This window comes from Urocitellus parryii, chromosome 15 (genome assembly GCF_045843805.1).
Source record: "Urocitellus parryii isolate mUroPar1 chromosome 15, mUroPar1.hap1, whole genome shotgun sequence".
Taxonomy (NCBI): Eukaryota; Metazoa; Chordata; class Mammalia; order Rodentia; family Sciuridae; genus Urocitellus; species Urocitellus parryii.
The window spans coordinates 12,415,495-12,443,424 of record NC_135545.1 but is presented as its reverse complement, the minus strand read 5'-3'; the positions used below and the strand labels follow the sequence as shown (position 1 = coordinate 12,443,424).

At 45.5% G+C, this 27,930-nt stretch overlaps 1 protein-coding gene across 1 annotated transcript; it reads right to left on the bottom strand.

Moving 5' to 3' along the window:
- Nucleotides 1-270: 270 nt before the first annotated feature.
- Nucleotides 271-19,814, bottom strand: LOC113178013 (cytochrome P450 2B1-like). Its single transcript, XM_077792804.1, has 9 exons — nt 19,644-19,814; nt 11,673-11,835; nt 11,381-11,530; nt 9,768-9,928; nt 6,801-6,977; nt 6,141-6,282; nt 4,667-4,854; nt 3,440-3,581; nt 271-452 (listed from the first exon to the last, which is right to left on the bottom strand). The coding sequence occupies exons 1-9, from the start codon at nt 19,812-19,814 to the stop codon at nt 271-273; spliced, it is 1,476 nt and encodes a 491-aa protein (XP_077648930.1).
- Between the last annotated feature and the right edge of the window lie 8,116 nt (nt 19,815-27,930).

Below are 27,930 nucleotides of genomic sequence, written 5' to 3'. Positions count from 1 at the left end.
AGATATGATGATCTTTTGGATCCTATCTCTTTAGCTGATCAAATACTTTGAGAATTAAATGGCTTTAATCCTGGAAACATACTGAAATGTTCTGCATGGTATATTATTGGACTGCTCTCTTTTCTATTAGTCCTCTTTTGTGACAACAGGATATTATGCCCTCAGAACAAGAATCCAGGAGCTCAAGATAACTACTCATCACCTACTTTTTCAAAGAAAAAAGGGAACTTAATAACCCTGGAATCTTTCAGCCCTCTTCCATCAGCCCATTCAGTGAGGAAGGAAGCGGATCTGGTAGGTTGGGGCTACTCTGCCCACACCACTCTCCTTAGGAGTGAGGTCGATGTCCTGGGGAGCCACGGGGCTGGCCACAGAGAAGTTCTGGAGGATGGTGGTGAAGAAGAGGAACAGTTCGTTGCGAGCGATGCCTTCACCAAGACAGACGCGCTTCCCTGTGGGCACAGAGGATCACCGTGTGGGCTCAGGACCAGTGTACCCACCACACCCCAATGCCCACGCACCTGTGCACTGCAATGGATTACCATAGGCTTGACCTTTAACCTGATATTCAGTGTGGACTCTTTTAGAAAGAGTTCCCAAATCTGAAATGAGGTACAGATCTTATCCCATGTTCATTTTGTTGGAAAGAAAATGTAGTTTTTGTTTGATTATCAAAGGTTCAGTGGCCACATAGGAGATAAGGACTAATCTGTGCTTGGGTGTGTCAAGGTATGTGGGTTCAGTGAGCATATATTTCTGACATTTTTTAGTGTTTTTCACTTCTCATATGAGAACAGTGCCTATCAGGTAAAGTTAGTATTTGTAGAAACTCTTAGACTAACATGTGGCTCCTGTTAAGAATCCTAGATTAGTAGTCTTGCGTCTAGGAACATGGCTGTGTGTGTTTCTGGCACTCTGTGTTACGTCTGTCTCTGGGTTTTCTTCTAGTTTTAACCTGAAATCCACCAGCTCCAAGAATTCCCTTAAAAAATTATTCATAAAGTTGTGAATGAGACCAATGCCCATGAGCAGGGTTTCTATGGCTTCCCTCAGATGGATACTCAGAAGGGTTTGGAAAACCCCCTCTTGTTTACAGACCACAGGCTTAGAGAGGAAGGAGGACAGAGAGGGCCTGAAAAGTCAGGCAGGGACGCAGAGCGCCTCCAGGTGCTTCAGTCCTTCCTCATCTGCAATCTGACCGCCCTGGGAAGCCCAGTGGAGGGCAGGATTCCAGGCATCCGCTGCACCTTTCAAGCTGCTGCAAAGTTGTGCCTGTGTGGATGCGTCTGGCAAGGGGTCTGTGTTCTTTTGGCATTTCCAGATGTCAGGAGATGGGACCTTGGAAGTACTCAGGGTGGATCTCTGGGCAGGTTCTGCTGAAACTGGTTCGGTGACCCAGATTTTTCCAGAACAAGCTAAGGCCTGTTGTCTCCCACTCAGCACACCCTCCCCATTCCTAGAACTGTCTTTCTGTTTGTACACCTTCTGATATCTCCTTGATGCTCACATTCTTTGGTTCAGTGCCTCTTTCTGTTCAGGCAAAGTCTATACTTGTCATTAAATACACATGACACGCACTGTTCTATGTTCATTTTTATATTTTCTTCTCTTTTCACTTTCTTCTATCTAAATTCCTTGCCTATTCTACCTCTCTCATCTATTTATACCTCTATGTCCCTATCATGTTTTTCATATCCCTCTAAATATACCTCTCTACTTCTGTCTCTCTTTTTTCTGTCTCTTCTTCTTCTTCCTCCACTGCCCCGCCTTCTTCTCCTCCGGATGCTGCTATTCTTTCTCTCCTTTTTGTTTCTACTTCTCTCTCTCTCTGCTTCCTCTGTGGTCTCAGGTTCACTCTCTGTCTCTAACAGACTGTCTCCTCTGCCATGATCTCCCTGTCTCTGTCCCTCTCTCTGTCTAGTCCCCATCTCTTCTCCGTTGCTTAGCTCTGTTTCAGTCCTTACTCCTCTAAGTCTCTGTCTCTCCCTAAACTTAGGACAGGGCTACTGGATGGGGAGCTGACCTTCATCCACCACCCCATGTGTTCCCTGCTCTCACTGAAGACAGAACAAGGACCCAGAAGACCACTTTGTACAGAACTGGGGGCTGAGCCAGAGTCTGGGCCACTGATGTCACTGATGAAACTCATAATTAGGAACTTGTTTCTGGGGCCTTCCTTCCTCCCCAAAGACGAGGAACCTAGATGTTGAGTTTTCCTTGGGTGGAGCTTTCAAGTTAAATAGTTAAATCTAATCTAAACCCCACTGAGTAAACTGCACCCTAATCTCATATTAACCAAAGGGCAATGGAACATGAGAGCACATTCTTGGAACAAGTAACCAAGGCTCAGCCAGTCCCAGCACTGTGCTTCAGCCAATTGCAGGGTGCAAACCGCTCTGATCTATCCAAGGCAGCGCAGGGAGCCAGACTAACCCACCTATTTCTGCTATTTGGTTCCTTTTTCTGTTTGCAACGCTACCTGCCCATGCAGCTGGGTGGAACTCTCTAAATCTTCACCACTGCAGGATGTGGTCAATTCATGAAGTGTTACTTAGCTAAAATTAATTCTACAAAATTTAATCTGTCTAAAATTTTCTTTTACCAAGCCATAGTAGAGAGTGGGAACAGGGACAAGTGTGTCCAAGACTTTCCTCAGCCCCATGCTCAGGCATCAGAGCAAACTCCTCTCCAGCCCCCGAGGCTCCACCCATCTGAGCTCTTCACCCTCAGCCCCTTTCCTAATCTACACCTAGTGCTTCTTACAGTTGCTCTCATGGGCCACCTGGCTCGGCCCTGCTGTTGCCTCCACCTGGAACCTTCTTTCTCAGTAGCTGATCAACACTCACCCACCAGGCCTCTGCCTGGAAATGAGTTTCTCAAGTGAGCTTTTCCTCACCTACCCACCAAAATTAGTATTTCCTATTTTGTGCTTCCAATACCTGATTAATGATAATACTTGACCCTGTTAGTGTACACTTTGTGTCTGGAAGTTCTTAGCCCAGGAGGGGCATTAGATCATTTAATTGGATGATTATTGGGGACTGGTTGATGAATGTCTATCTCAGCTGCTGAACTACAAGTTTCCTGGGCAGGATCTGTGTCTTTATGTGATTTGTTTGATGCATTATTTTTCGTCCCCTGGACCCAGCGCTGCATTAGTTTTTAGTTGTTGCTCCATTTTTAAAAGAAGGTGACTTTGCTCAGGTCTAGAGATTTTCCAACATTTGCCCAAGGTCCTGCTCATCAAGGCGAGCCTTGGGACATAATGTCACTTCTCAAGTCTCCTCGCAGGGTGGTAGTGAAGATGCAATGGAACAGTACAGGTAAAGCAACTGGAATATGCTGAGTGCTCACAAAACAAAGACCTATCATTGTGTGTCTCAAGGAGCAGATGGGACCTGCCCCTGGTGTCTGCAAAGGGATCCCAGGTCCAGCCTACCTGCTGAGAAGGGGATAAAAGCTTCGTTCTTCTTCAGTGCCCCGTTGGCATCCAGAAAGCGGTCAGGGTTGAAGGTGTCTGGTTCTTCAAAGTAATGCGGGTCGTGGAGAGCAGAGCTCAGGATGGGGTACACTTCAGTGTTCTGAGGAAAGGTTGAAAGATCAAGAGACACTTCCATTTCATCAAGAATACAAGTAATAATAAATGCTGGCCAGGATGTGGGAGGAAAGTATGCTCATATATTGTGGTGGGACTGAAAACTACAACCATTTTGGAAAGCAATATGGAGATTCCTCAAAAGACTAGGAATGGAATCGCCATGTGACCAAGTTATCCCACTCTTTGGTATTTATTCAACAGAACTAAAATCAGCATGCTATAGTGATGCAGGCACATCAATGCTTATAGCAGCATAATTCACACTAGCCGTGTTATGGAACCAACCCAGATGCTCATCAATAGATGAATGGATAAATAAAATATCTTATATATACACAATAAAGTTTTACTTAGCGTAAATAATAATGAAATTGTGTGATTTGCTGGTAAATGGATGCAACTGGAGAACATTCATGCTAAGTGAAATAAGCCAGAAACAGAAAGTTGAATGTTTTCTCTCATATGCAGAAGCTAGAGCAGAGGAAGGAAAATAAGTGTGTGTTGGGGGGGGGCATGTCCCATGAACACAGAGAGCAGATCAGTGGAGTAGAGGAAAGAGACTGAAGGGAAGGGAGGAGGAACTGAAAAGGGCGGAACTGCAGAATCAAACTGACAAAATCATGCTATGCACGTACACAAATATACCACACTGAATTGCACCTTTATGAATATCTATAAAGCACAAGAGTAAAAAAAAGAACAACAACCACAAATAAACATAAAGAAGACCAGTAGAGTATAGGAATGGAAACTGAGGAGGGAAGAGGAGAGGTTAAAATGAAGCAAAGGGCATTGGAATCACCATGTGACCAAGTTATACCAAATTATACTCAATGTGTGAGTGATTATGTTATCATGAGCCCCACTGTTATGTATAACTATAATGCAGTAGTAAGAACATTTTCTAAATATTGCCATTCCCTAGCTCTCACATACAATTAACAAATTGATAACACAAAACAAAAATGGAAACAAGGAGGCCCTATGGAGAAGCCCACAAGAGGTTGAGGTTGTAGGCTAAAAAAACAGAGCACGCTCACACAGAGCCATGGAGCCCGCTGCTCTCACCTTGGGGATGATGAACCCTCGAAAATAAGTGTCCTTGGTGACTACGTGAGGCACACCAACGGGAATGAGGTCTGCGAATCTCTGAATCTCATGGATGACGGCCTCCGTGTAAGGCATCTTGGTGTGGTCATCAAGGGCTGGTGGGCGGTGTGAGCCAATCACCTGCTCAATCTCCTTTTGGACCCTTTCTACACCAAAGAGGGGCACAATGAGCCTCTTTTCACATAAGCATTTCACCAGTGACACTGCTTTCAGTGGGTTAGTGAGCCAGGAAAATCCTAGGGCAAAAGCTTACATCATTAATATACTTCAGAGCAATCAGCTGGGGTGATGAGAGGAGGGCAACAAGAATTAGAATTCTAACCCTTTCAAATTCAATGAACATAATGATCTGTCTCCTACATGCACAGAAACCCTGCAGGCACACAGCACGCACGCAAGCACACAAGCACACACGTGCACACACACCCCACATCCACCACAACTTCACAAGGAATTTTAGATTAATAACTCCACATTAAGAACCTGTCAAAACTTCACCCTCAAAGATGAACAAAAAATGATCCAGTATTTGTGTGCATATGTGTTCATTACAGATGAACACCACATTCAATCCTCAGGAAAATCACAGTGAAATAGATCAATGGATTAATCTATGAGCAAGTGGATAAAGAAATGGATGCATAAATCAATAAAACAGATCAATTCCTGAATGAAAAGATTGATAATTAATGAAATGACCAAACAAATGAATGTATTGTATACTCAGCTTATCAACTGATAGATGGATGGAATAAGGAATCAATTAAGAAAGGATTCTTTGGCAAATAAAGCAATGAACCTAATGAATTGATAATCACATAATTGTTGGATTTATGGGGCCATGTCCATGTGAATGGAAGAAATTAGTGAATGTCTGATAAAACAAAGGAATAAATGAAGGATGATAAATGAATCATCATTAAGTGGATAAGTGAAGGAATGAATGGATGGATGGGTGGCTGAATGTGGGATGAACAAGAAGATGGTTGATAGAAGGTTAAAGGAATGAAACCCAGTTAATAAAAAAATGGGTGGGTGTCGTGTGAATGAATGAATGAGCCAAGTCATCAGTGACCAACAGTCCATTCAACTCTTCTTGTGAATAGCATCAACTCATGAATGAATTAATCCAAATAAATGAATGAAACTGTCCACGGATGAAATATGGATGAACTGATCAGTGAATATACAAGTGGATTAATCAATAAAAGATGGACAGCTGGATGGTAGATGGGAAAAGCACTGGAAGAACAGGTAGTCAGATTTGTCATTGACCCAATCACCAACAGCATTGGCTCAGCAGGAGACCTCCTGGGCCTGCCCAGCTCCTGAAACAGAGGTCAGGTTGCCTCTCATCCATGGAGGACCCCAGCCCCACCTCTGCAGCCAGGAGAGATCAGAGGACCCTCCCCACGCGCTCTCCCGGGCCCACCTGCCACGTGAGGGTACTTGAGCATGAGCAGGAAGCCGTAGCGCAGAGTGGTGCTGGTGGTCTCGGTGCCCGCGAAGAAGAGGGACAGCAGGGTACGGGTGAGGTTCTTGTGGTGGAACTCGCTCTGCAGGTTGGACTTCTCCTGGGCTCAGAGGTGTGGAGAGGGAGGGCAGGTCAGGGCCTGGAGCCCACTGGGGACTCGCCTGCCCCCCAGGCCCCGCCCTCTGTCTCTGGGTCTCCCCCCCCACCCGCCCCGGGGGTCCCTGGGTCTCAGCAGGGCCAACCCCCAGTCTCTCTCTCTCTCTCTCTCTCTCTCTCTCTCTCTCTCTCTCTCCCTCCCTCCCTCCCTCCCTCCCTCTCTCTCTCTCTCTCTCTCTCTCTCCCCTCCTCCTCATGGCTCTGCCTGGCTTGGTGTCTCTCTCTCTCTCTGTCTCTTTGGCTTGTTTCTAGTTTTTGTCCCCAGTCTCTTCCTGCCTCTAAGGGTCTTTTCTCCTGTTTCACCCAGCGCCCCTCCCCTCTCCCTCTCCTGTCAGTCCCCCTCCTCCTTTCCCTGGTCTTCCTCCCCCCAGTCCTCCCCCTCCTCCGTCCTTCCCGCCCCCTCCCCCCCACTCCTTTCCTCCAACCTCCCTCTGACCCCCCACCTCCCGCCCCAGGCCTCACTTTGTCCATGCGGAGCAGGTAGGCGTCGATGAAGTCTCTGGGGGCGCTGGGGTCCAGGGTTGCTCGGTGCTTCTCCACACTGTGGCCGATGAAGGTGAGGACCTCCTGCAGGTTCTCGTAGACTTGCCTGTGGGTGCCCGGGAAGTACTTCAGGACGTCGGAGAAGAACTCAAACACCTGCAAGAAGGAAGGGGCAGTGAGGAATTCCAGGGCCTAGCTAGCAAGTCACGTGGAGGGCAGCCAAGCAGGGCCCCAACGCCTCTGTGGGGAGCCTCTGTCTCTCCCCCCACACCCCTTCTCTCTTCACCCTCTCCCTCCTCCACCCCTCATCAGAATCAATCTCTATCCCCAGTCTCTTTGTCTTCTCTTTTTTCCTTTATTCTTTCTCCCAAGCCCTCATTTTCTTTTTTCTTTTCCTTTTTGATTTTTTAAAAATATGTTTGGCACCTTGTAATTATACATATCAGTGCGATTCACTATGCCATATTCATACATGCACAGACTCTAATTCGATCAGTTTCATTCCCCAGTACCTTCCCTTTCTCTTCCCTTCCCTCCCCATCCTCTTGCTCTACTCTGCCCATCCTTTTTCTATTGGTTCTACTATCATCTTAATTAGGACATCATGATTTATATATACATGAATCCTTGTATGATATTTGTACACAGAATTAACATTATTCAGCCCCCAGTACTTCGCCAATCCTCCCCTTCTCCATACCTCCCAATCTTGTCCCTCTACTCTTGGTACTGGGGATTGACCCAGGGGCACTTAACCATGGAGAGACAGGGTCTCACTGAATTGCTAAATGACTCAGTCTGGATAAGTTGCCGAGGCTGGCTTTGAACTCCTGATACTCCAGACTCAGCCTCTTGAGATACTGAGATTATAGATGTGCACCACCACACCCAGTTCTTTCTTCTTCTTCTTTTTTTTTTTTTTTTGAGAGACACCTCAATCCATAACTTTGTGAATCTGGCTTATGTCACTTAATTTCTCCCACCCATACATTTTCTTGCAAATGGCATAATTTCATTCTTATTTATAGCTGAGTAGAACTCCATTGTGTATAGACACCACATTTTCTTTATCTTAGTCTGTTGATTGGCACCTAGGCTAGATCCATAATATGACTATTGTGAATTGCACGTCTATAAACATTATTATTTACATATCACTATAATATCCTTATTTTAGGTCTTTTGGATAAATACCAAGGAGTGGGATATCTGGTTCATGTAGTGGTTCTATTTCTAACCTTTTGAGGAATCTCCGTACTGCTTTCCAAAGTGGTTGTACTAATTTTCATTCCCACCAAAAATATATGAGTGTATCTATTTCCCCACATCCTCACCAGAAATTATTATTATTTGTATTCTTGGTGATTGCCATTCTGACTAGAGTCAGATGAAATCTCAATGTAGTTTTCATTTGCATTTCCCTGATTGCTGTGGACGTTGAACATTTTTTCATGTATTTGTTGGCCATTTTTATTTCTTCTTTTGAAAAAAAAATGTTTATTTAGATCTTTTGCCCATTTATCAACTGGGTATAGTTTTTGAGTTTTTTATATATTCTGGGTATTTATCTTCTGTCAGAGGAGTAGCTGGCAGGGATTTTCTCCCATTCTGTAGGCCCTCTCTTATGCTCTTTAATGTCCTTTGCTGTGCAGAAACTTTTTAATATGGTGGCATCCCACTTATTGATTTTTGGCTTCCTTTCTTGAGCTTTAGGGATCTTGTTAAGGAAGTTGGTGCCTGTGCCAATATGTTGGATTTCTGCCCCTAAGTTTTCTTCTAGCAGTTGCAGAGTTACCTCTCTAATTCCTAGGTCTTTGATCCACTTTGAGTTGATTTTTGTGTACTAAAGATAGGGATCGAGTTTCAATGTTCTACATATAAATACCCAGTTTACTTAGCACCATTTGTTAAATTTCTCCAATGTATATTTTTGTCACCTTTGTGAAGGATCAGGTGACTGTGTCTGTGTGGATTTGTCTGGTGCCTTTCATTCTGTTCCACTGGTCTTGGTGAGTGTTGGAAGGCCAAGACCATGCTGTTTCATTTCTGTCTCTGCAGTATGATTTGAGACCAGATATTGTGATGCCTCCACTGAGGCTCTTCTAATTCATTATTGCTTTGGCTATTCTGGGTCTTTTATTCTTCCAAATGAATTCTAGACCTGTTTTTCCTAGTTCTGCAGAGAATATCACCTGGTGTTATGGTTTAGATGTGGTGTCCCCCAGAAGTTTGGAGGAGAAATTATTGGGTTATAGCCTTAACCTAATCAGTGAACTAATCCCTGGTGGGATTAACTGAATGGTCACGGGAGGCAGGTGGGGTGTGGCTGGAGGAAGTGGGACATTGGGGATGTGGCTTTGGGTATATATTTGTATCTGGAGAGTGGTGTCTTTCTCTGCTGTCTGATCACCATGTGACCTGCTTCCCTCTGCCACCCTCTCCTGCCTGTGGCTCCTGTCACATCTGGAGCCCTGAGCAACGGAGCCTGCTGTCTATGGATGGAGACCCCTAAAACCCTGAGCCCTTAAATCCTTAAATAAACTTTTCCTCCTCTACAGTTGTTCTGGTCAGATCTTTAGTGAGCAGCAAAAAAAAAAAAAAAAACGATTAAAACACCTGGCCTTTTGATGGGGACGGCATTGAACCTGGAGAGAGCTTTCAGTAAATGACCACTTCGACCATATCAATTGAGCCTGTCCATGAACAGCCACGCCCTAGTTTCTTAGTCTTTCTGACCCTGTGTTTCTACCTCCCCTTCCCTCCCCTTCCTTTCTTTCAACCTTCCTACTCCATTCCCTCTCTTCCCCTCCAGGAATCAACATCCCTCTCTCTCCCTGTGGTCTCTGTCCTTCTTCGGCCCTAAATCATTTCTTTGCCCCCAGGGCTGACCATTCTTTCCCACCTCCCTGAATGTCCCCCTCGTCCTCTTCTCCTCCTGCCACTGACCTGGCTGGAGAAGGAGCTGATCAGCGTGAATGACTGATAGAACATGTCCAGCAGCCGCAGGAACTCTCGGTCTTTATAGTCAAAGCGTTCTCCAAAGACGATGGAGCAGATGATGTTGGCGGTGATGGACTGGAAGAGGAAGGTGGGGTCCAGGAGGGCTCCTAGGAGGAGAAGGCGGCAGGTCACAGGTCACAGACTCCAGAGCCTGGGGACAATCTGGCTGCTGCCCCGTCTCTCTGTGACTGTCCACCGTTGCTCCAAAATAAAAGAATATTTGTAACAGCTTGCACTAGACAGACTGTCAGGTCCTACTCTTAGAACTCACATATTCTTTCAATCAGTTTTCACCAAAACTTTGTAAGGAAGATGCTCTTCTATTATGACCTACCACTTTACAGTTGGTCAGACAGGTCGAATAATGGAAGGTTGCACAGCTTCTTCTTCCTGAGGGCAGCATTCAGACCCAGAGACAGAGCGTGCTGTTGGCCACTCCCCTGCCTCTCTTCTGGACCCCACCTCTGACTGTGTGACCTCCTAGAGTCAAGTCCTTGGGACAGGGCTGCAGAGCTGAGCTCCATCAATGCCTTGTGCAGATTTAGAAGCCCCAATGGCTGCACCCCCCACTCCCACACCCAGGTAGTGTCTTCTCTGCACCCCGAGGGCTCTCTGGTCTTGCTTGAATCATTCTTCACTTGCTCCCTGAGGCCTGTGCTTGGCAGGTGCAGTCCTGGTCTCTGATGCCGGGAGGGAGGGGGCTGGGAGCCCAGGAACCTCGGGTGAGTGCGACCCCTGTCTCTGGATCTCACCTGCTTTCGCTCATTCCTCTGCAGACCTTTCTTTGAGGTTTGTCTCTCTGTCCCTCTAATTTTCTGTCTCCAATTATCTTCCTTTGTTTCTTTTTACCTCTCTCATTCTCTTCCCCTCTGTCTCTCTCTCATCTTTCTCTTTCTTTTTTTCATCACTGTCTCCTTCTCCTTCCCTGTCTCTGTCGCTCTATTCCTCTGTCCTTCTTATCAGTCTCTCTGTCCCTGTCACTCCTTCCAGGCTCCACATAGATGTCTCAGAGTCTCCTGAGAAGTGTGGCTAAGAGTGGTGATGAAGGCCTGGTATAAATGGGGTGGACGTGCTGATAAAGGGCCTGACACCTACAGGCCACATTATGAAGAATCTAACATCACCAGAAGTGTCCTGGGGCTGCCCCAGAGCAGAACACAGCCCCTGCCTCTTTTGCTTGCTGGCATGTCACCCAAGGAAAGAAAAACACAGTTCATTATTTTCCATGTCTGCCAATCTGTTGTTTCTCTTTGCTTTCTTTACATGTCCTAATTTTGACTTTGACACATATGATCAATCCATAAATTGATTTCCCTGAACACAAGTGAATGGCAAGAGTATCAGTCTGTCTTGGATGCTAAAAACTTCACATCTCTTTCCCTAACTTTCTTGGTTTCTTACTTCCCATCTCCATCTCCATTCCCATCTCTCTGTTTCTGTATCTCTGTCTCTGCCCTTCTCTCTCTGCCCACGTGTACCTCTCTGTCATTCTGTTGCTGTGCACCCCACATCCCTCTCTGTTCCACTGTCTTTCTTTCCTGTGCATCCCTGGGCCTCACCCTTGGATTTCCTCAGCTCCTCCACCAGACACTGAGCCTCCTCCTGAATCCGTTCCTCAATGCTCCGCTTTCCCATCCCGAAGTCCCTCATGGTGGCCAGAGAGAATCTCCGAAGGGTTTTCCAACGTTCTCCATTGGCAAAGGTCACACCTGGGGATGTAGGAGAGGCGGGTTGCAGAGGAAGTTGGAAGGAGTCTGGCTCTGTCCCCACCCCTTTCCTCCCTTCTCAGACTCCCCTTCCCCAGGTCCCATCTTCCATCCCACCCCATCCTAGGGACTTCTAGGTCCTCACCATATCCCTGAAAGATTGGCTCAGCAATGGCCAGTGTTCCCCGACCAGAGAAATCCTCAGCTTGGTCCACCAGGGCCTCCCGTATGGCCTCTGTCCCACACAGCATGACCACTGGCTTTTGTCCCAGGTACACGGTGAACACATCGCCATATTTCTCTCGAAGCTGCCAAGCACATCCACACCAGGGTTGATGTTAGTCCATGCACACCTCCGTTGTTAACCATGAAATGCTCAGATGCAGATTGGTCCAGAGGTGTCTCCCACAAGACCCTCCTCCCTCAGCCGCCAGCCCCCTTCCCAGGACCCAGCCACTAAGGGGTCAATGCACAGTCCAGACAGGTCCACTCTGATTGGCTGGGCCCTAAGCATCCACATGCTTCAGTATTTCTAATGCCATCCTGCCTGTGCCCTTGAGCCTGGCCACATCTCCTGCGCCTCTCAAAGAATCTCCTGGGACCCAACTGCTTTCCGCCTCCTGACCATTTCCTAAGAGCACGACTCTGACCCACCCACTTGGCAGACATGAAGGGACAGTGATGGCCTTCTAGCCTTGCCCATGAAATGGTAAAAGCCATCGTATCAGCCACTTGGGAAACTGCTGGGCAGTACAGTCACTTCTTGGCATCCACAGGAACTGGCCCCAGGACGTCCCTGGAATACCAAAACCCCTCGAATGCTAAAGTTAAGTACTTAAAATGGTGTAGTATTTGCATATAATAAATGTTCATCCTTTGATGTACTTTAAATCATCTCTAGATTACTGAAAAACCTGGAGGAATGTAAATACTATGTAAATAGTTTTTGTACTATATTGTTTAAAGAAAAATGTAAAAAACCCCTATTATATCTTCAATAACTTTTTTGTACACAATTTTCTTTTTTAATACCTTTATTTTGTTTATTATGTGGTGCTGAGGATTGAACCCATTGCCGCACACATGTGAGGCGAGTGCTCTACCACTGAGCCACATCCCCAGCCCCTTCTACACAGTTTTCAACCCATAACTGGTTGAATTTATAAATATAGAACCCACAGCTGTGGAGGCCAATGTCTTTGTTGAAGCCAAACATGCACATTCTCAGCAACTTTAACCTCAAATTCCTGCCCCATAACATGTCTACATGTTTTCACCAGAAAGTCAATCTGGTCAGGCACGGTGGCACCCACCTGTAATCCCAGAAGCCTAGGAGGCTGAGGCAGGAGGTTTATGAGTTCAAAGCCAGCCTTGGCAATTTAGTGAGGCCCTAAGCAACTTAGAGAGACCCTCTCTCCTAATAAAATATAAAAAGGCTGAGTGCCCCTGGGTTCAATCCCCAGTATCCCCCTCAAAAAAAAATCAATCTCAACCTTCATAGGTGGCTTTTCATTAATAAATACATGGTGACAGATGCCAGCAATGGAATATTATGGAGCCAAGAAAAAGAACAAAATATATAGCTACAACCAACGACTGGTGAAACTCACAGAAAGAATGCTGAGGGACAGCCATTAGACACAAAAGTACATTTTGTTTACATTCACTTCTATTTACTTGAAGTTCAAATGTAGAAAACCAGGCCCTCATGGTCTCCAGATAGTGGCAGAATAGTCACAAAAAAGGGACCAAGAGAGGTGTCCTGGGGGCCAGCCCTGTTGCTATGTAATCTGCATGTCAGTGACAGGAGTGTGTTCAACTGATTGAAACTCATTGCACTGTGCACATCGTGTCTGTTGTGGGTAGGGGGCGATATTGGGGGTGAAATCCAGGGCCTTACACATGCAAAGCAAGCGCTCTACCATTGAGCTACATCCCCAGATGTAGCTGTGCATTGACCCCTTAGTGGCTGGGTCCTGGGAAGGGGGCTGGCGGCTGAGGGAGGAGGGTCTTGTGGGAAACACCTTTTATTCTCACTACATTGCTAAAGTTGGCCTAGAACTTTCAATCCTCCTGCTTCAGCTTCCTGAGGAGCTGGAACTGCAGGTGTGCACCTCTGCACCCGGCAAGCTGTGCACATGTTATAATGATGTTCAACTTCAATAACAACTTGAATCAGAAATCATAAAAATGGTTGAGGTTACATGAAGATGTCTTGCACTGGTCTCTGCAAAGCCTCCTCACTGGCTTCTTGAACCCATTCTTACACCCCTGAAAATGGATCCACAGCTCTCCAAATCAGAGCAAGCCTACCAAGGGTCAGTTGATTAGGATCCCAACTCTCTCCAAGTCCTCCAATTTCCCCATGTCACTGAGAATGACACCACAGTCTCCATCCTGGTCTACCCAGCTGCAAACCCTGTGGTCTCTCGCTTCTCTGACTTCTTCCCCTCGCCCCTTGCTTACTCTGATCAACCTCCATGCTGTCCCCTGAGCTGGTTCCTGTTCAGGTTCTTTGGACACCACTGCTCCCCCTGGTGCCATTCCTCTGCTTCTTTCAGGGTCTGTACCAGAAACAAAGCAGGACCATGTGTATCCCTGGCCATGTGATCTAAAATATCTCCCAGCACTTTCTAAAATATCACACTGCTTTATGTCAATCATAGCTCAGCTACCTCACATTGCCTTATATGTTTTTGTTTTGGTTTTTTGTTTTGTTTGTTTGTCTTTTTTATCAAGTCTCAGGATGGCTGAGACTGGATAATTTATATAAAACAGAGAGAACAGAGTACTTTTTTTCTTTTTGTTTTTGTTTGTACAGGAATTGAACCCAGGAGCACTTAAACACTGAGCCACATCCCCATGGATTTTTATTTTGAGACAGGATCTCACCAAGTTGCTTAGAGCCTTGCTAAGTTGCCAAGGCTGCCTTTGACTTTGCAATCCTCCTGTCTCAGCCTCCTGAGCTGCTGGGATTACACCCTTGCATGCACCACTACAACTGGCAAGATGTACTTCTTATAGTTCTTGAGTCTAGGAAGTCTTAAGATTAAGGGGGGGGGGTCTGTATCCAGCAGGGACTAATTGTTGCCTCATCCCTTGTGATACATGGAAAACAATTAAAATGAAATAATATGCACTTGAAGCCTCTGCCTATAGGACAAAACTCAGTAAGAGAATCAGCTTGGGTCTGTGGCCCCCAGGATGCCAGACAGCCTGAAGCCAGCGCCACATCCGGGTATCAGGAAGATATTCCCAGGGCAATGATGCTTGCCTGCATATGTAAGACTCCCCCAAAATGAGGCAGGCTACTCCTGTATCAACCACAGCCAAAGGACAAGCCACCCAGAATCCTAAAAAGACCTTATTTGATTTCCCGCAAGCTCTTCCTGCAAGAAAATTGAAATCTTTGCTACAATGAAGAATGGGGATAAAACATGTCCAAACCCAGATGCCCTAAAAAGATGTGAAGGAACAGATGAGAGAATGGGAGAAACAGATCAGACTAAAGAAAAGAAAAATGGGGTGGGGGTGGTGACATAAAATAAGTCAATCAAGTTTCAAAGTTAAAATAGCTATTGTTGGACTGGGGGCGTGGCTCAGTGGCAGAGTGCTTGTCTAGGACATTTGAGGCTCTGGGTTCAATCCTCAGCACCACATAAAAATAAATAAAATAAAGGTATCGTGTTCATCTACAACTAAAAAATATTTTAAAATAAATAGCTATTGTCCTAATCAAAAGGAGACTGCATAAAAGACCACTTATTACTAATAAGTGTTTTGTGTCAAAAGTTGCTTTTATGTTTTTGGTTTTTGTTTCTTTTTTATGCCAGGCATGGTGGCACATGCCTGTAATCTCAGCAACTTGGGAAATGAGGCGGGAGGATTGCAAATTCGAAGCCAGGCTGAAGCCAGGCTCAGCAACTTAGCAAGGTCCTAAGCAACTTAGTACAAACTTGTCTCAAAATAAATAAAGAAATAGAATAAAGAAGTCTTCAAAAGGGGTGAGGATGTGACTCAGTGGTAGAGAAACCCTGGGTTCAATCCCCTGTACCAAAAAAAGGAGGGGTGGGCTTGATGATACTGAAATAACCCCCCAGAAGAACAGCATATGTTATGGTTTGGATATGAACCATCCCTCAAAATCTCCTGTTGATGCAGGAATATTCAGAGGTGAAATGATGCAGTTATGAAAGCTGTGAGCTAATCAACATGTCCTAGCTTGAATGGGTAATTGTAGGAAGGTGGGGTATGGCTGCAGGAGGTGGGTCACTGGTTGCATGTCCTGGAAGGGTGCATCAGCCCTGCAGTCTCTTCCCCTGCTTTCTCCCCTCTCTCCTCTACTTTCTGACCCCACCATGCCCTGAGCAGATTTCCTTCTCCACACCCTTCCCCCATGAAGGGCTGCCTCACCTTGGGCCCAGAGCAATGGAGTCAGCCATCTATGGACTGAGACCTCTGAAACTCTGAGCCCCAAATAAACAAAAGCTAACTAGACAAATTAATACATAACCTTGTTAATTTGGGGAGGGGGTACCAGGGATTGAACTAAGTGGAACTTGGACACTGAGCCACATTCCCAGCCCTAATTCATATTTTATTTAGAGACAGGGTCTCACTGAGTTGCTCAGTGCCTCACTTTTGCTGAGACTGGCTTTGACCTCGGGATCTTCCTGCCTCAACCTCCCCAGATGCTGGGATTACAGGTGTGTTCCACCATGCCCAGCCATAACCTTGTTAATTTTAATAGAAATCTTAAAGCATCATTATAAAATTACAACTAAAAGCTAGAAAGTTGATTTTAAAGTGAAAATGTTAGTAGTTATTAGAGGCTGTAAGTAAGGAATAATAATAAAGAGGAGACAGAGACAAGGTGCAGAGGCAGGAAAGTGACAGAGTGGCTCTTTGTCCAAGCAGCCACATTCATTTATACCAATAGGTTACTAGGTCAGTAGTACCATAACTACATTCTTGTTTAGCATATCAGTAAGGTTGTTTATTCTGTAGTTACATTCTACAGTTACAATATGTAATATTAGGAGCTTTGTGTAGTTCTCAAGAAAGTCCATTGTCTGCTCTTAGTGAAACATTGTAGTTATCAAGCAAACAAGTACTTCTGTTCCCAGGAGCTATGTGCCTGCAATCAAGGTCAAGGCTTGATGAGGCTCTAACACAGAGGCTTCTCAGGGCATTGCACCAGCTAGACATTGCACACATATTAACTATATTATTAGATCCTCAGAGAGATTACAGGGCATTGTAAGGGTGGGAAACAGGGTGCCTGTTACCCCCCAGGAGCATGCTCCCCAGGGGAACACTTCCCTGTACATTTCCACGGTCAGAATCCCTTCAGCTATAGTCTGTCTTTGTTCCTCTCCCTCTGACCAGCTGAATTTCATCATCATTAAGACATCGATGAAAAAAAAAAAAGCCCACACAGTTACCTTGCACCACAGTTGCCTTGGGAAGCAGCCACAGGTTTCCTGAGCCACAAACAGAAGCATTGGAAGACTATTCCAAGGGGCATGTCAGCAAGCCCCAGACCTCTCAGCATGGAGTTGAGCCAAGCAGTCTGGAATTGCACTGCTCCAAGCTTATAAGGCTGTAAGCATCCGTGGTTCCATCAGGCCACAGACCTCCCAAACAATGTGCCCAAGAGATCCATCTGGTTGTTTCTGGGGATCACCACTGGAGCTCACCAGCATTCAGCATTCAGAGCTCTTTCTATCTGGAGCAGTTACCCCTGGCTTCTTACCTAGTTCATGTGCTGTGGGATCATCAGGTTGGTCCCCAGTATAGCAGTGTTAAGAGGAGGCAGAGCCTGAAGAGGTGCAGCCTTGTGAGAGGAAATTAGCTCACGGTGGCACCACCCTCAGGAGGGAATAATGCTGGCCTCACAGAGTGCGTTAGTTCTTGAGATTGTGATGAGGCCACCCTTCTTACTTTGCCTCTTCTGGATGTGACTATTTCCCTTTCTTTGTTTCCACCATGTTGTGACACAGCTCAGGGATCCCTCACCAGAGGCTGAACAGATGAAATTGCCTGATCTTGGAGTGTCACCTTTCAAAACTGTGAGCTAAATAAAACTCTTTACTTTATAAAGTACTCAGCCTCAGGTATTTTATTTTAGCAAGAGGAAACAGACTAAGATACCAGGAGACTATCTTGCCTGGCCAGATGGACTACTTTATTTCTCACTGCTGCCTTTAGCTAGTTCCTCCCCAAGCTGCCATCATTGCACACCTATCTCCTCTCTATTACCCATGTCATACTCTCATTCTCCTGGGTCTATTCCTTCTTCCCTTTTCCCCCAACACCCTCAGAAATGGCATTTTTCCCCATTAATCTTAACTCCATGCAGTTTTTAGGCTCTGCTCAATTCTTACAGAATGAACCTATTCTGGACCACAAAATGATCTTAAATGTCCTATTTGATTGCTTTTGTTCAGTGCCACCCAGGGGACACTTTAACTTTATCTAATTAACATTTGAATTTATTTTATATCCAAACCAGACTGTCAACTCCTCAAGGGAAGGTCCTGCAGCTTATCTCCCTGAACCTGCCACTGTTCCAGATATTCAGGGGCACTAGGTTTGGATAATTCTTTAATCACAGTAGTTACAGGTGGGAACAGGTAACTACTGACCTCTTCAGAGCAGCTGCTGGCAGTAATTTCCAGGCCACTCCACACTGTCTCACCAGCAGTGATCTCCTTCACTATCTCCAGACATCGCCCCTGCAGGGACAAGATGTCATACCCTTGTGTCACTGTGACAGGATGTTACTCTCCAACGAATGAGAACTGCGTGCTACAGCATTTGTGGACATTCTAGACTGTCTCCATAAAACACACAGGATACGCAGAACTGTGGAATCTCATAGTAAACGGGGGCTTCGACATCAACCGGCATCTGACTTTCCCCACACGATATGAAAATCTCCTTCCATGACCTTCCTGACACACTCTACTATCTGACACGACAGCATCAAGACTTTTTTAAAAACTGGTTTTAGGCAGATGAAAATTTCCTGGTCAGTTTAATTTCCTTCAGAATTTTTAAAGAATAGGGATTATTGATCATATCAACAATTTTCATGAAGACAGGAGGTGGAGAGAGACCAAGAACTGGAGCACACAGCAAATTCTGATAGTGTGGCCACAGTTGGTGCCATGACTACAGGGAGGGGAAACTCTGTTAAAGAGCGGTGGCACAGCCGGGCATAGTGAGTGGAGCACACCTGTTATCCCAGCGGCTCAGGAGGCTAAGGCAGGAGATGGCAAGTTCAAAGCCAGCTTCAGCAACTTAGGGAGCCCCTAAGCAACTTAGACTCTGTATCAAAATTTAAAAAAAAAAAATTTAAAAGGAGCTAGGGATGTGGTCCAGTCATTAAGCACCCCTGGATTCAGTCCCTGATACCAAAAGCAAAACAACAACAACAACAAAATGGGCCCCAGATTCAGGAGTGTGGTCTGTAGGCCAAGGGAGAGAGACAGAGGAGCTGGGAGCCACTGTGAGGGTTCCAGCTCCCCCACTGGAAAGTGGGGTCATGGATACTGATAAGCTATTAATAAGTAAACAATTAACCTTGAAATCTTACATTGAAGCAGTGACACAGAGCCTGGTAAGTAATGCAGAGTGTCCCGTAGTGTGGTACATCTGCTTCTTATGGGAAAACGCTCCCTACCCGCCCTCTCCCTGCCCTCCCCTCCCTCGCCTGGTCCCAGCCCTGACTCAGGCCAGCCTCTGCTCCCTCTTGTTGGCAGAAATAATATGCCCTGGACTGGTGCCACCCTGTTCCTCTCTTCCAGGGATAGGCAGGCACCCAAGGTCACAGCCGAGAGTGACGGAGGACAGCAAAGGTCTGCACCATCCACACACCTCTACACGGCCACCCACCCCCTCAAGGACAGTGCCCCTCGCACAGCTCCAGCTGAGCAGGGATGCCTCTGGCCATCTGACCACTCTCCATCAAGATTCAGGCTCAGGCCCTTCACACACCAGCCGTCCCCACCCAACCCCTGAGCTGGAAGGAGGCCTTGCTCTTCCTGCTGAGGGATCCCCAAGTACAGAGGCAGCGACCAGCCCACCGCAGGGCCCTGTCCATCTGTCTCACCCTCAGGAAGGAATTGAGCAAGCCTCCTCTCTGTAGCTGCAGAAGGTTCCCCAAGAAGGGCAGAGGACGGGGGCCTGGTGGGAGCCGGCCGCGGACCTTTGGGCGGCCCCTGACCAGCAGAAGAAAGAGGCCTGTGAGCAGAGCAAGGAGCAGGAGGACACTGAGCTCCATGGTCCTGGTCTGACCGCCGTCCACCAGCTGCAGCCTCAGCTGGACCTTTTATCCTGAGCCTCCTCCCCACCCTGTTATGCAACCCCATCTGTTCCCCGCCTCCCACCCATCACTGTCCAGGAGTGTGAAGGTAGCAGAAAGGGGCTGAGTGCTCACACTTCCTGCTTAGTTGGCCGCTCGAACCGCCCCCTCCCTAGATGTTGGAAGTGAATCTGGGAAAGTGATACCACAATGCACGGGGCAGGGGCTTGCTGGTGTGTGTGTGTGTGTGTGTGTGTGTGTGTGTGTGTGTGTTTGCATCTTCTGTAGGTGTGTGTGGTTGAGCGTGTAGCTGTCCACAAGATTTGTCTGCTTGTTTATACTGGCCTGCACTTGTCCATGCCTGCTTGCCACTGTGTGTGTGCTGGGGTGCTTTTGATATGCCAAGGGATGTTTCCTACACGTGAAGGCCATTTTCTTCGTGAAGGTGCTGGTGTGCGTTTCTGTGCTGTCACAACCTGCACATCATCAGCTCATCAGTAGCCTGAGCTTACATCACAATTTCTATGTCCTTTACCTCGCCTCCTCTCATCCCCTGGCCGCAACACCATCTCACATCACAAGAAGGGTGAGCACAGTACAGTGGGATATTTTGAGAGAAAGGCCATACTCATAACTTTCATTACAGTCTATTATTATAATCATGTTATGTTTTTCTATATGCTACTTTTGTCAATCTCCTACTGAGCCTAACTTGCCAATTGAACTTCCATACAGATATTTGTAAAGCAAAGTGTCTACAGGGTTCAGCAGTATCCAAAGTTTCAAGTATCTCTAAGATTGCTACGGATGCGTTCTATATGCTGCTTCGTATAGATCCAAAAGCTGCAATCTCTTAAGACTGTCAAGGTGGCAACAAATATCAGCACGAACTTGGGCGGGAACATTCAAACCATAAGATGGCTCCAGGTTTCTCTGGCCGCTCTGCTCCAGTCTATCTCTCCTTTGCTGTGAGCCTTCACCCAAGTGGCTTCTGGTGTGGTCAGTCCATATTTGCCAAATATGAGAGTAAAGGTTTCCATCCCTGCACCCCGTGTTGGCCTGGGCCCACTCTCTACCTCTCTGTTTTAAGGGGTCCTCCCAGGACGGGGACGTAGCTCAGTGGTGGAGCACATGCCTAGTCCTGGGTGGGATCTCTGGGTCTGAAATCATAAAATAAAGTAAACGCACCTCCTTCTCTTTAAAGGGGAGTGAGGGAAGAGTGAGAGGGGATGAGGCAGCATCGTTCTTTTTAAAAATTGTTATTTATTGGTTCATATTAATTATACACAATGGTGGACTTAGTTGTGACTCATTCCTATGTGCATATAACATGGTTGATATTCCTCCCAAGTATGTCCTCTTTCCTGCTCCTCCTCCCTCCCAGTCCCCTTCTTATATCCTAATGGCTTCCGTTCAGTCTTCACCCCTCTCTCCCTCTCTAGTTTCCACATATGTGAGAAAACACAACCCATTCCCTTCTGAGTCTCACTTATCTCACTTAACATTGTGCTCGCAAGTTCCACCCATTTTCCTGCAAATGATAGAACTTAGTTCTTCTCTACGGCTGAGTAAACATGACGTTGTAATAGACCACATTTTCTTTATCCATTCATCTATTGACTGACATCCAGGCTGGTTCCATAACATAGCTATTGTGAATTGTGCTGTAATAAACCTGGGTATGCATATGTCACTCTAATATCCTGACTTTGATTCTTTCGGATAAAATACTGAGGAGTGGAAGAACTGGGTCATATGGTGGTTCCATTCCTAGTCTTCAAAGCAACTTCAACATTGATTTCCATGGTGCTTGTACTAATGGACAGTCCTATCATCACTTATGAGAGAGTCTTTTCCCCTGTACGCTTGCCATCTTTATTCTTATTTGTATTCTTGATGACTGCTATTCAACGGGAGTGAGATGAAATCTCCCTGTGGTTTTGATTTGCATTTCTCTGAAAGCTAAAGATCTTGAACATTTTTTTCATACAATTGTTGGCCATTTGTGTGTCTTCATTTGAGAATGATCTGTTCAGTTCATTCACTCATTTATGAATGGGTTATTTCTGGGGATTTGTTTTTTGGGGGGTTGTTTTGGTTTGGGTTTTGGTTTGGCAGGGCAAGGGGTGGTGCTTTGGAAATTTAACCCAGAGGCACTTTACCACTGAGCTACACCCCCAGCCCTTTTTTTAAAATTTTGAGACAGGTTCTTGCCAAGTTGTTCATGGCCTTGCAAAATTGCTGAGACTGGCCTTGAACTTGAGTCCTCCTGCCTCAGCCTACCAAGCTGCTGGGATTACAGGCATGGGCCACCATGCCTGGCTGGCTTTGTAAAAAAAAATTTTAATGTTGAGGAGTTGTTTTAGTTCTTTGAATAATCTGAATATTAATCCTCTACCAGAAGAGTAGCTGGCAAAGATCTCCTCACATTCTGCAGGATCTCCCTTCTCCTCATTGCTTCCACTGCTTTCCAGAAGCTCTTCCCTGTGATGAGGCAACAAAGTTAAGCAGACATTTTGCCAGACCCAGGACCCTGACCTGACATCTGAGTCACAATCTATTGACCAATGAATGATGAGAGGACAGAAAAACATAATGTATTTTTCAGGGGTGGAAACTTACTTTTCTGATATTGGAGAGGTGCGACCATAGATGTTTCTGACCTTAGAACCTTGCTCCCCTGTGCTGGGTCATCTGGCACCGAGCCTGGGTTACCATGCCAGCCCAGGACTTCCTGGTGAAGGGCGCATGAAGTGCTTTTTGCTCTTACAGAGAAATTCACTGAATCTTTATGCTTTGAGGGGGATATTGTTGTCATCCCCATTTTATTGAAAAGCCTGAAAAAGAAGTTGAGAGTCTCCCCCAAGATCACCCAGTGGGTTAGAGCTACAGCATCCAATGTGATACCAGCTTGCCACACAGGGCCTCACACACCTTCAAGTTTACAAGCTCCATCAAATTTAAATTTGATTTTAACTTTAAAACTTGATACTCAATTCAGCTATTGGGGAACTGTTAGCTCTTTTTGGAATATTTTATAAATGTTAAGTGGGATGCCGTGTCAAGGCCACTAACTGAGAGTGTTATGGGTTCCTATCCTTTGATGCCATCCCTCAGGGATCACTAACCTTATTGCCTGGCGCCTCTTGACTTGAAAACGGTTTTTTGAACAAGTTCTCTGTTGTGTGGTTATTTCTTTGGGAAGGTTCGTCTGACCACTGTGTGGTCACAAAGATGCCCTGTTTGTATTTGTGTGGTATTGTGTTGTGTGCTTCTGTGTGTGTCTGCTTGTGCTGGTCCTGTTTGTGTATGTGTGTGTGTGTTTGTGTGTGTGTGCATGTGTGTGTGGGTCCTGGTCTCTGCCTTTTTGTGTGGTCTGCAAGTGCTCAGTGTCTTTCTTCTTCACTTCTCCTCCTCTGGGATAGACACAGAGATGATGAGAGAAACAGAGAGAGGATGGGAAAGCCATGATGGGTGAGACCCAGGCAGGGATGTGACCTAGGACATCGGGACATAACCGCAGAGAGCTCTGGACCCTGTGTCTCTCTGAGCTGGACACTTGTCTCCCTGTTTCTGAGTACTTTCATCTTCCCCTGGTGGGCCTCCCTGCCCCTCCCACATCCCTCTCACTCTGTATCTGTTCTTTGCTAATCTCTGAGCTCTAGGAGCACAGTGTTGGGTCCAGTGTGATTGATGTCCAATGTGCTTGACTCTGTCTACATCACCATTGCGCACCTGTACTCTCCCCGTCCCCAGCAGGATATCAGGCCCTAATTGCCCAACATGACCATGAATGTGTCCAGACCTGCCCATCTCTTTCTTTCTCTCTCCTTTCTTACATCTTGCTTGCCAATGCAAAACCAACCACTTGCCACCACCAGGAGCCTGGAAGAGGAGGTGGGGTGGCACCAGGGTGAGGTGAAGCCAGTGCTCTATGTGAGTCTGAAAGTCCAAGCTGCTGGGCCCAGCCTCACCCCAGCCTCCTCTGACCCAGGAAGAAGGAAGCAACAGGGTGCACTCTGTTCATCCCTGACCTTGGAGAGGTGTCACCGTGGACTTTCCTGACCTCAGGATCTTGCTTCTGCTATGCTGGGCCACGTGGCACTGAGTTGCAGAATGGTCCTCATTCCAGACCCAGGAAACACTTACTGGAAGGCAAAAAAAGTGCTTTCCACTGAGTTCTCACCCTTGAAGGGAGGTACCATCATTCTCCCCATTTTACCAATGGAGGGAGTAGAGCACAGGCAGATCAAGAATCTTACCCAAGGTCACGCAGAAATTTGAGCCATATTGTTCAATAGGGCAGCCACTTGCCACACTCGGCCTTTAAACTTGAAATGTGGTGTGGCCAAACCAATTCACGCTTCATTTAACTTAATCGCAAAAGTCAGCATGCAGTTCAGCTATTTCGAAACTTCCAAGTATGCTGTTACAACTGAGATACGCCAATCAGTTCTTCCAACGGTAAAATTCATGAAAGCTAAAAAAAAATATCAAGGATTTCTAAAGAAAATTTAGGGTCCAGATTTCAAAGATACAGTTTGAAAATGAGAGAGAGAGAGAGAGAGAGAGAGAGAGAGAGAGAGAGAGAGAGAGAATTGATGGCAGAGACAAAAAGAGGAAGGAAGTCAGAGATAAAGAGGACAAGAAAGATAGGCCAGGACATAAGACAGAGATACAGCTAGAGAACAAGAAGGATCAAGACTCACAGGGAGAGAGAGGAGAAGAGCAAGAGGGGGGCAGAGACTGAGAGACCCAGGAACAGAGGGGCACAGTCCTATTGCGCTGCTAAAGCCTTTAAAATCTTTCAGGTGGGGCAGGCACCTGTGAAGGTGCTTGCTTTCATATCCAAAAGGACGCTTGTATTATATTCTAAAATTTTAACAGATTTCCTATACAATCAATGACATGCAATTCACTGCATGCATTCAAACTGTACAATTAGGCAAGATTTGAGCTATTATACATCCAGGTAACCTTGACCACAATCATGATAATGAACACACCCACCTCCTCTAAGCATCTGGGTCCCCTCTTGTACCTCCTCCCTCCTCCCGTTCCAACCCCTCCAGAGGCATCCCTCATCTGCTATGGTCACCTTGTTACATTTCCTAGCATTTGTATAAATGAAATCATAAAATATCCTTTTTTCTGTCTGCCTTCTTCTTCTGCATCACTCTTTTGAGGTTCCCAGTAGGTTGAAAAAGGGCCTCCCAAGTATGTGTGCATCCTCATACCTGGAACCTAGGATTGTTCCTTTATATAGCAAAAGGGACTTTGCAGGTGTGATTAGATTAAGGATCATGCAATAAAGAAATGAGCAGTAGGAGATGTAAGCATGGGAAACAGGAAGTTGCCGAGATGCTGAGAAAGAGGCACCAGCCAGGAAGAGCTGGCTGGAAAAGGCAAGGAAGAGCACCCTCCATTCCACTCAGGGCTCACAGAAAAACACCTTGACTTTAGTAGGCTGAGTTTCGACTGAGATTCGTAAGCTCCAGAATTGTAAAACAATAAATTGAATTGACTTTAACCTCTAAACATATGGATTGACTCCAACAGTCCTAAGCAACTAGTTGAAGGTTCACTTGTGTTGGTGCAAATATCAGCAGCTCACACCTTTTTACTGCTGAGAGTTTAACATGGTGTGGAATAAGATGGGAGGGGAGGGGAGGGGGGATAGTAGAGGATAGGAAACGTAGCAGAATACAACAGTCACTAATATGGCATTATGTAAAAATGTGGATGTGTAACCGATGTGATTCTGCAATCTGTATTTGGGGTATAAATGGGAGTTCATAACCCACTTGATTCTAATGTATGAAATATGATATGTCAAGAGCTTTGTAATGTTGTGAACAACCAATAAAAAAAAAAAACATGGTGTGGAGACACCCCAGTGGGGTTACTCCTTCCCCAGTCAGTGGACATTCAGGAGATTTTCTGTCTGGGATTCTTAGAATTAAAGCTGCTCTTGACCATTTGCCTGCTAGACTGGTAAGCACATGGCATTCCTCTCTCTTCAGAGAATTTAAGAAGACTGGGTGATGTGATAGATCAGAGAATCTACTAAGCCATTATACAAAGGAGTTATGTAATTTACTTTCCCACCAGGAAAGTATAAGGGTTCCAATTTCTTCACCTCTCCACTCCACCAATATTTGCCTTCAACGGTCTTTTTCATTTTAGCCAGTGTGATAGTTGTGTAATGAAAACTTGTTACAGTTTTTATTTCGTAATAACTAATAATGCTGAACACCTTTTTCTTTGCTTATTTGCCCCCAAATATGTCACCTTGATTGAAGTGTCTGATCAGGAGCTTTCCTTTTAAAACAAAAATTGTACTGAATGAAAGAAGGCAGATAGTAGAGAGTACTCCATGATCCCAATTACATAAAATTCTCAAAAAAATGCAAATTTATTTATAATGACAGAAAAGAGAACAGTGGTTATTTAGTGATGGGGAAGGAAAAAGGAATGGATTATAAAGAAGCACAAGAAACATGTGAACAGAGGGTAATGGATTTGTTCCTTATCTGAATTGCAGTGATGTTTTCATAGTATATAAATACATAAAAACTGAAAACAACAACAACAGCAACATAGTGGCACATCCTGTAATCCCAAGGGCTCAGGAGGCTGAGACTGGAGAATCGCAAGTTCAAAGCCAGGGTCAGCAACTTAATGAAGCCCTAGGAAACTCATACCCTATCTCAAAATAAAAATAAAAAGTGCTGGGGCCAGGTGTGGTGGCACATGTCTTTAATCCCAGTAAATTGAGAGTCTGAGGCAGAAGGATCACAGGTTCAAGGCCAGCTTCAGCTGCTATTAATGAGGCCCTATGCAACTTAGCGAGACCCTGTCTCAAAATAGAAAATAAAGGGGGCTGGGGATGTGGCTTAGTGGTTAAGCACCCCTGAGTTCAATCTCTTACCAAACGAAAAAAAAACCAATTTTGATTTTTCTATTTTTAAGAAGGATTATTTGTTTTCTTATTGAGTTTTGAGAGTTGTTTAGATATTCTCAAGAGAAGTCCTTTGTCACATATGTAATATGTAAATATTTTGTCCAAGTCTATGTCTTCTTTATTTTCTTAACAGTGTTATACACACACACACACACACACACACACACACACTGAGGAATGAACCCAGAGGCACTTTACCATTGAGCCACATTTTTTGTTGTTGTTGTTCTTATTTTGAGACAGGGTCTCATTAAGTTGCTGAAGCTGGCTTTGAACTTGCAACCTTTCTGCCTCAGCCTCCCCAAGAGCTGGGGTTATAGGATGTGCCACTGTTCACAGTATCTTTCAAGGAGCTGACTTTTTGATTATTTTGATTATGCTGACGTTCAACCCATCATTTTATATTTGAGGTCTCTTTCAGCTCTATGATCCACTGAGTCATTTCTTGCATGAGGTGTGGATGTGGATGAAAGTTTCTCCTTTGGCATGTAGATGTCCAATTTTTCTAGCAATATTTGTTTAAAAATGTACTAATTCCACTGAACTGCCTTTTCATCTCTGTCAAAAATCAACTGAACATATGTGCAAGTCAATTTCTTTTTTTTTTTTTTGAGGGGTGCTTGGGATCAAACCCAGGGTCTATCTGGAGGGGAGCACACCCTGGCAGGAGCTCATGGCTGAGCAGAACCAACAGCTCACCTTGTGGCCAACACTCAGAAGAGAAAAGGAAGGCCCAGGGGGGGTCCCAGGCTCCCAATCAAGGGAACACCTGATAATTCAGAGACTTCTCACATAGCACCACCTTTTTAAGTTTCTTTCCCCCCCAATAGCACCACGCTAAGGACCAAACCTAGCACATGGACATTTGAAGAACATTCCAGACACACACTGCAGCAAGCATTAAGTTTGGCATTAGTTGCAGGGGTTTTTTAAATATTATTTTTAGCTATAGATGAATACAGTACCTTTATTTTATTAATTTATTTTTATGTAGTACTGAGGAGTGAACCCAGTGCCTCCCACGTGCTAGGCCAGTGCTCTACCACTGAGCCACAACCCCAGCCCATAGTTGCAGGTTTGTTATAGATGCCTCTCATGAGGTTGAGGGATTTCCTTTACTCCTAGTTTGCT

Coding starts and splice junctions, on each gene's coding strand:
- LOC113178013 (XM_077792804.1), bottom strand. CDS start 19,814: ATGGAGCTCAGTGTCCTCCTGCTCCTTGCTCTGCTCACAGGCCTCTTT. Junction 6,978..9,767: donor TCAGCTCCTTCTCCAGCCAG/GTCAGTGGCAGG, acceptor TCCTTCTTGCAG/GTGTTTGAGTTCTTCTCCGA. Junction 4,855..6,140: donor CAAGTACCCTCACGTGGCAG/GTGGGCCCGGGA, acceptor TCTTTGGTGTAG/AAAGGGTCCAAAAGGAGATT.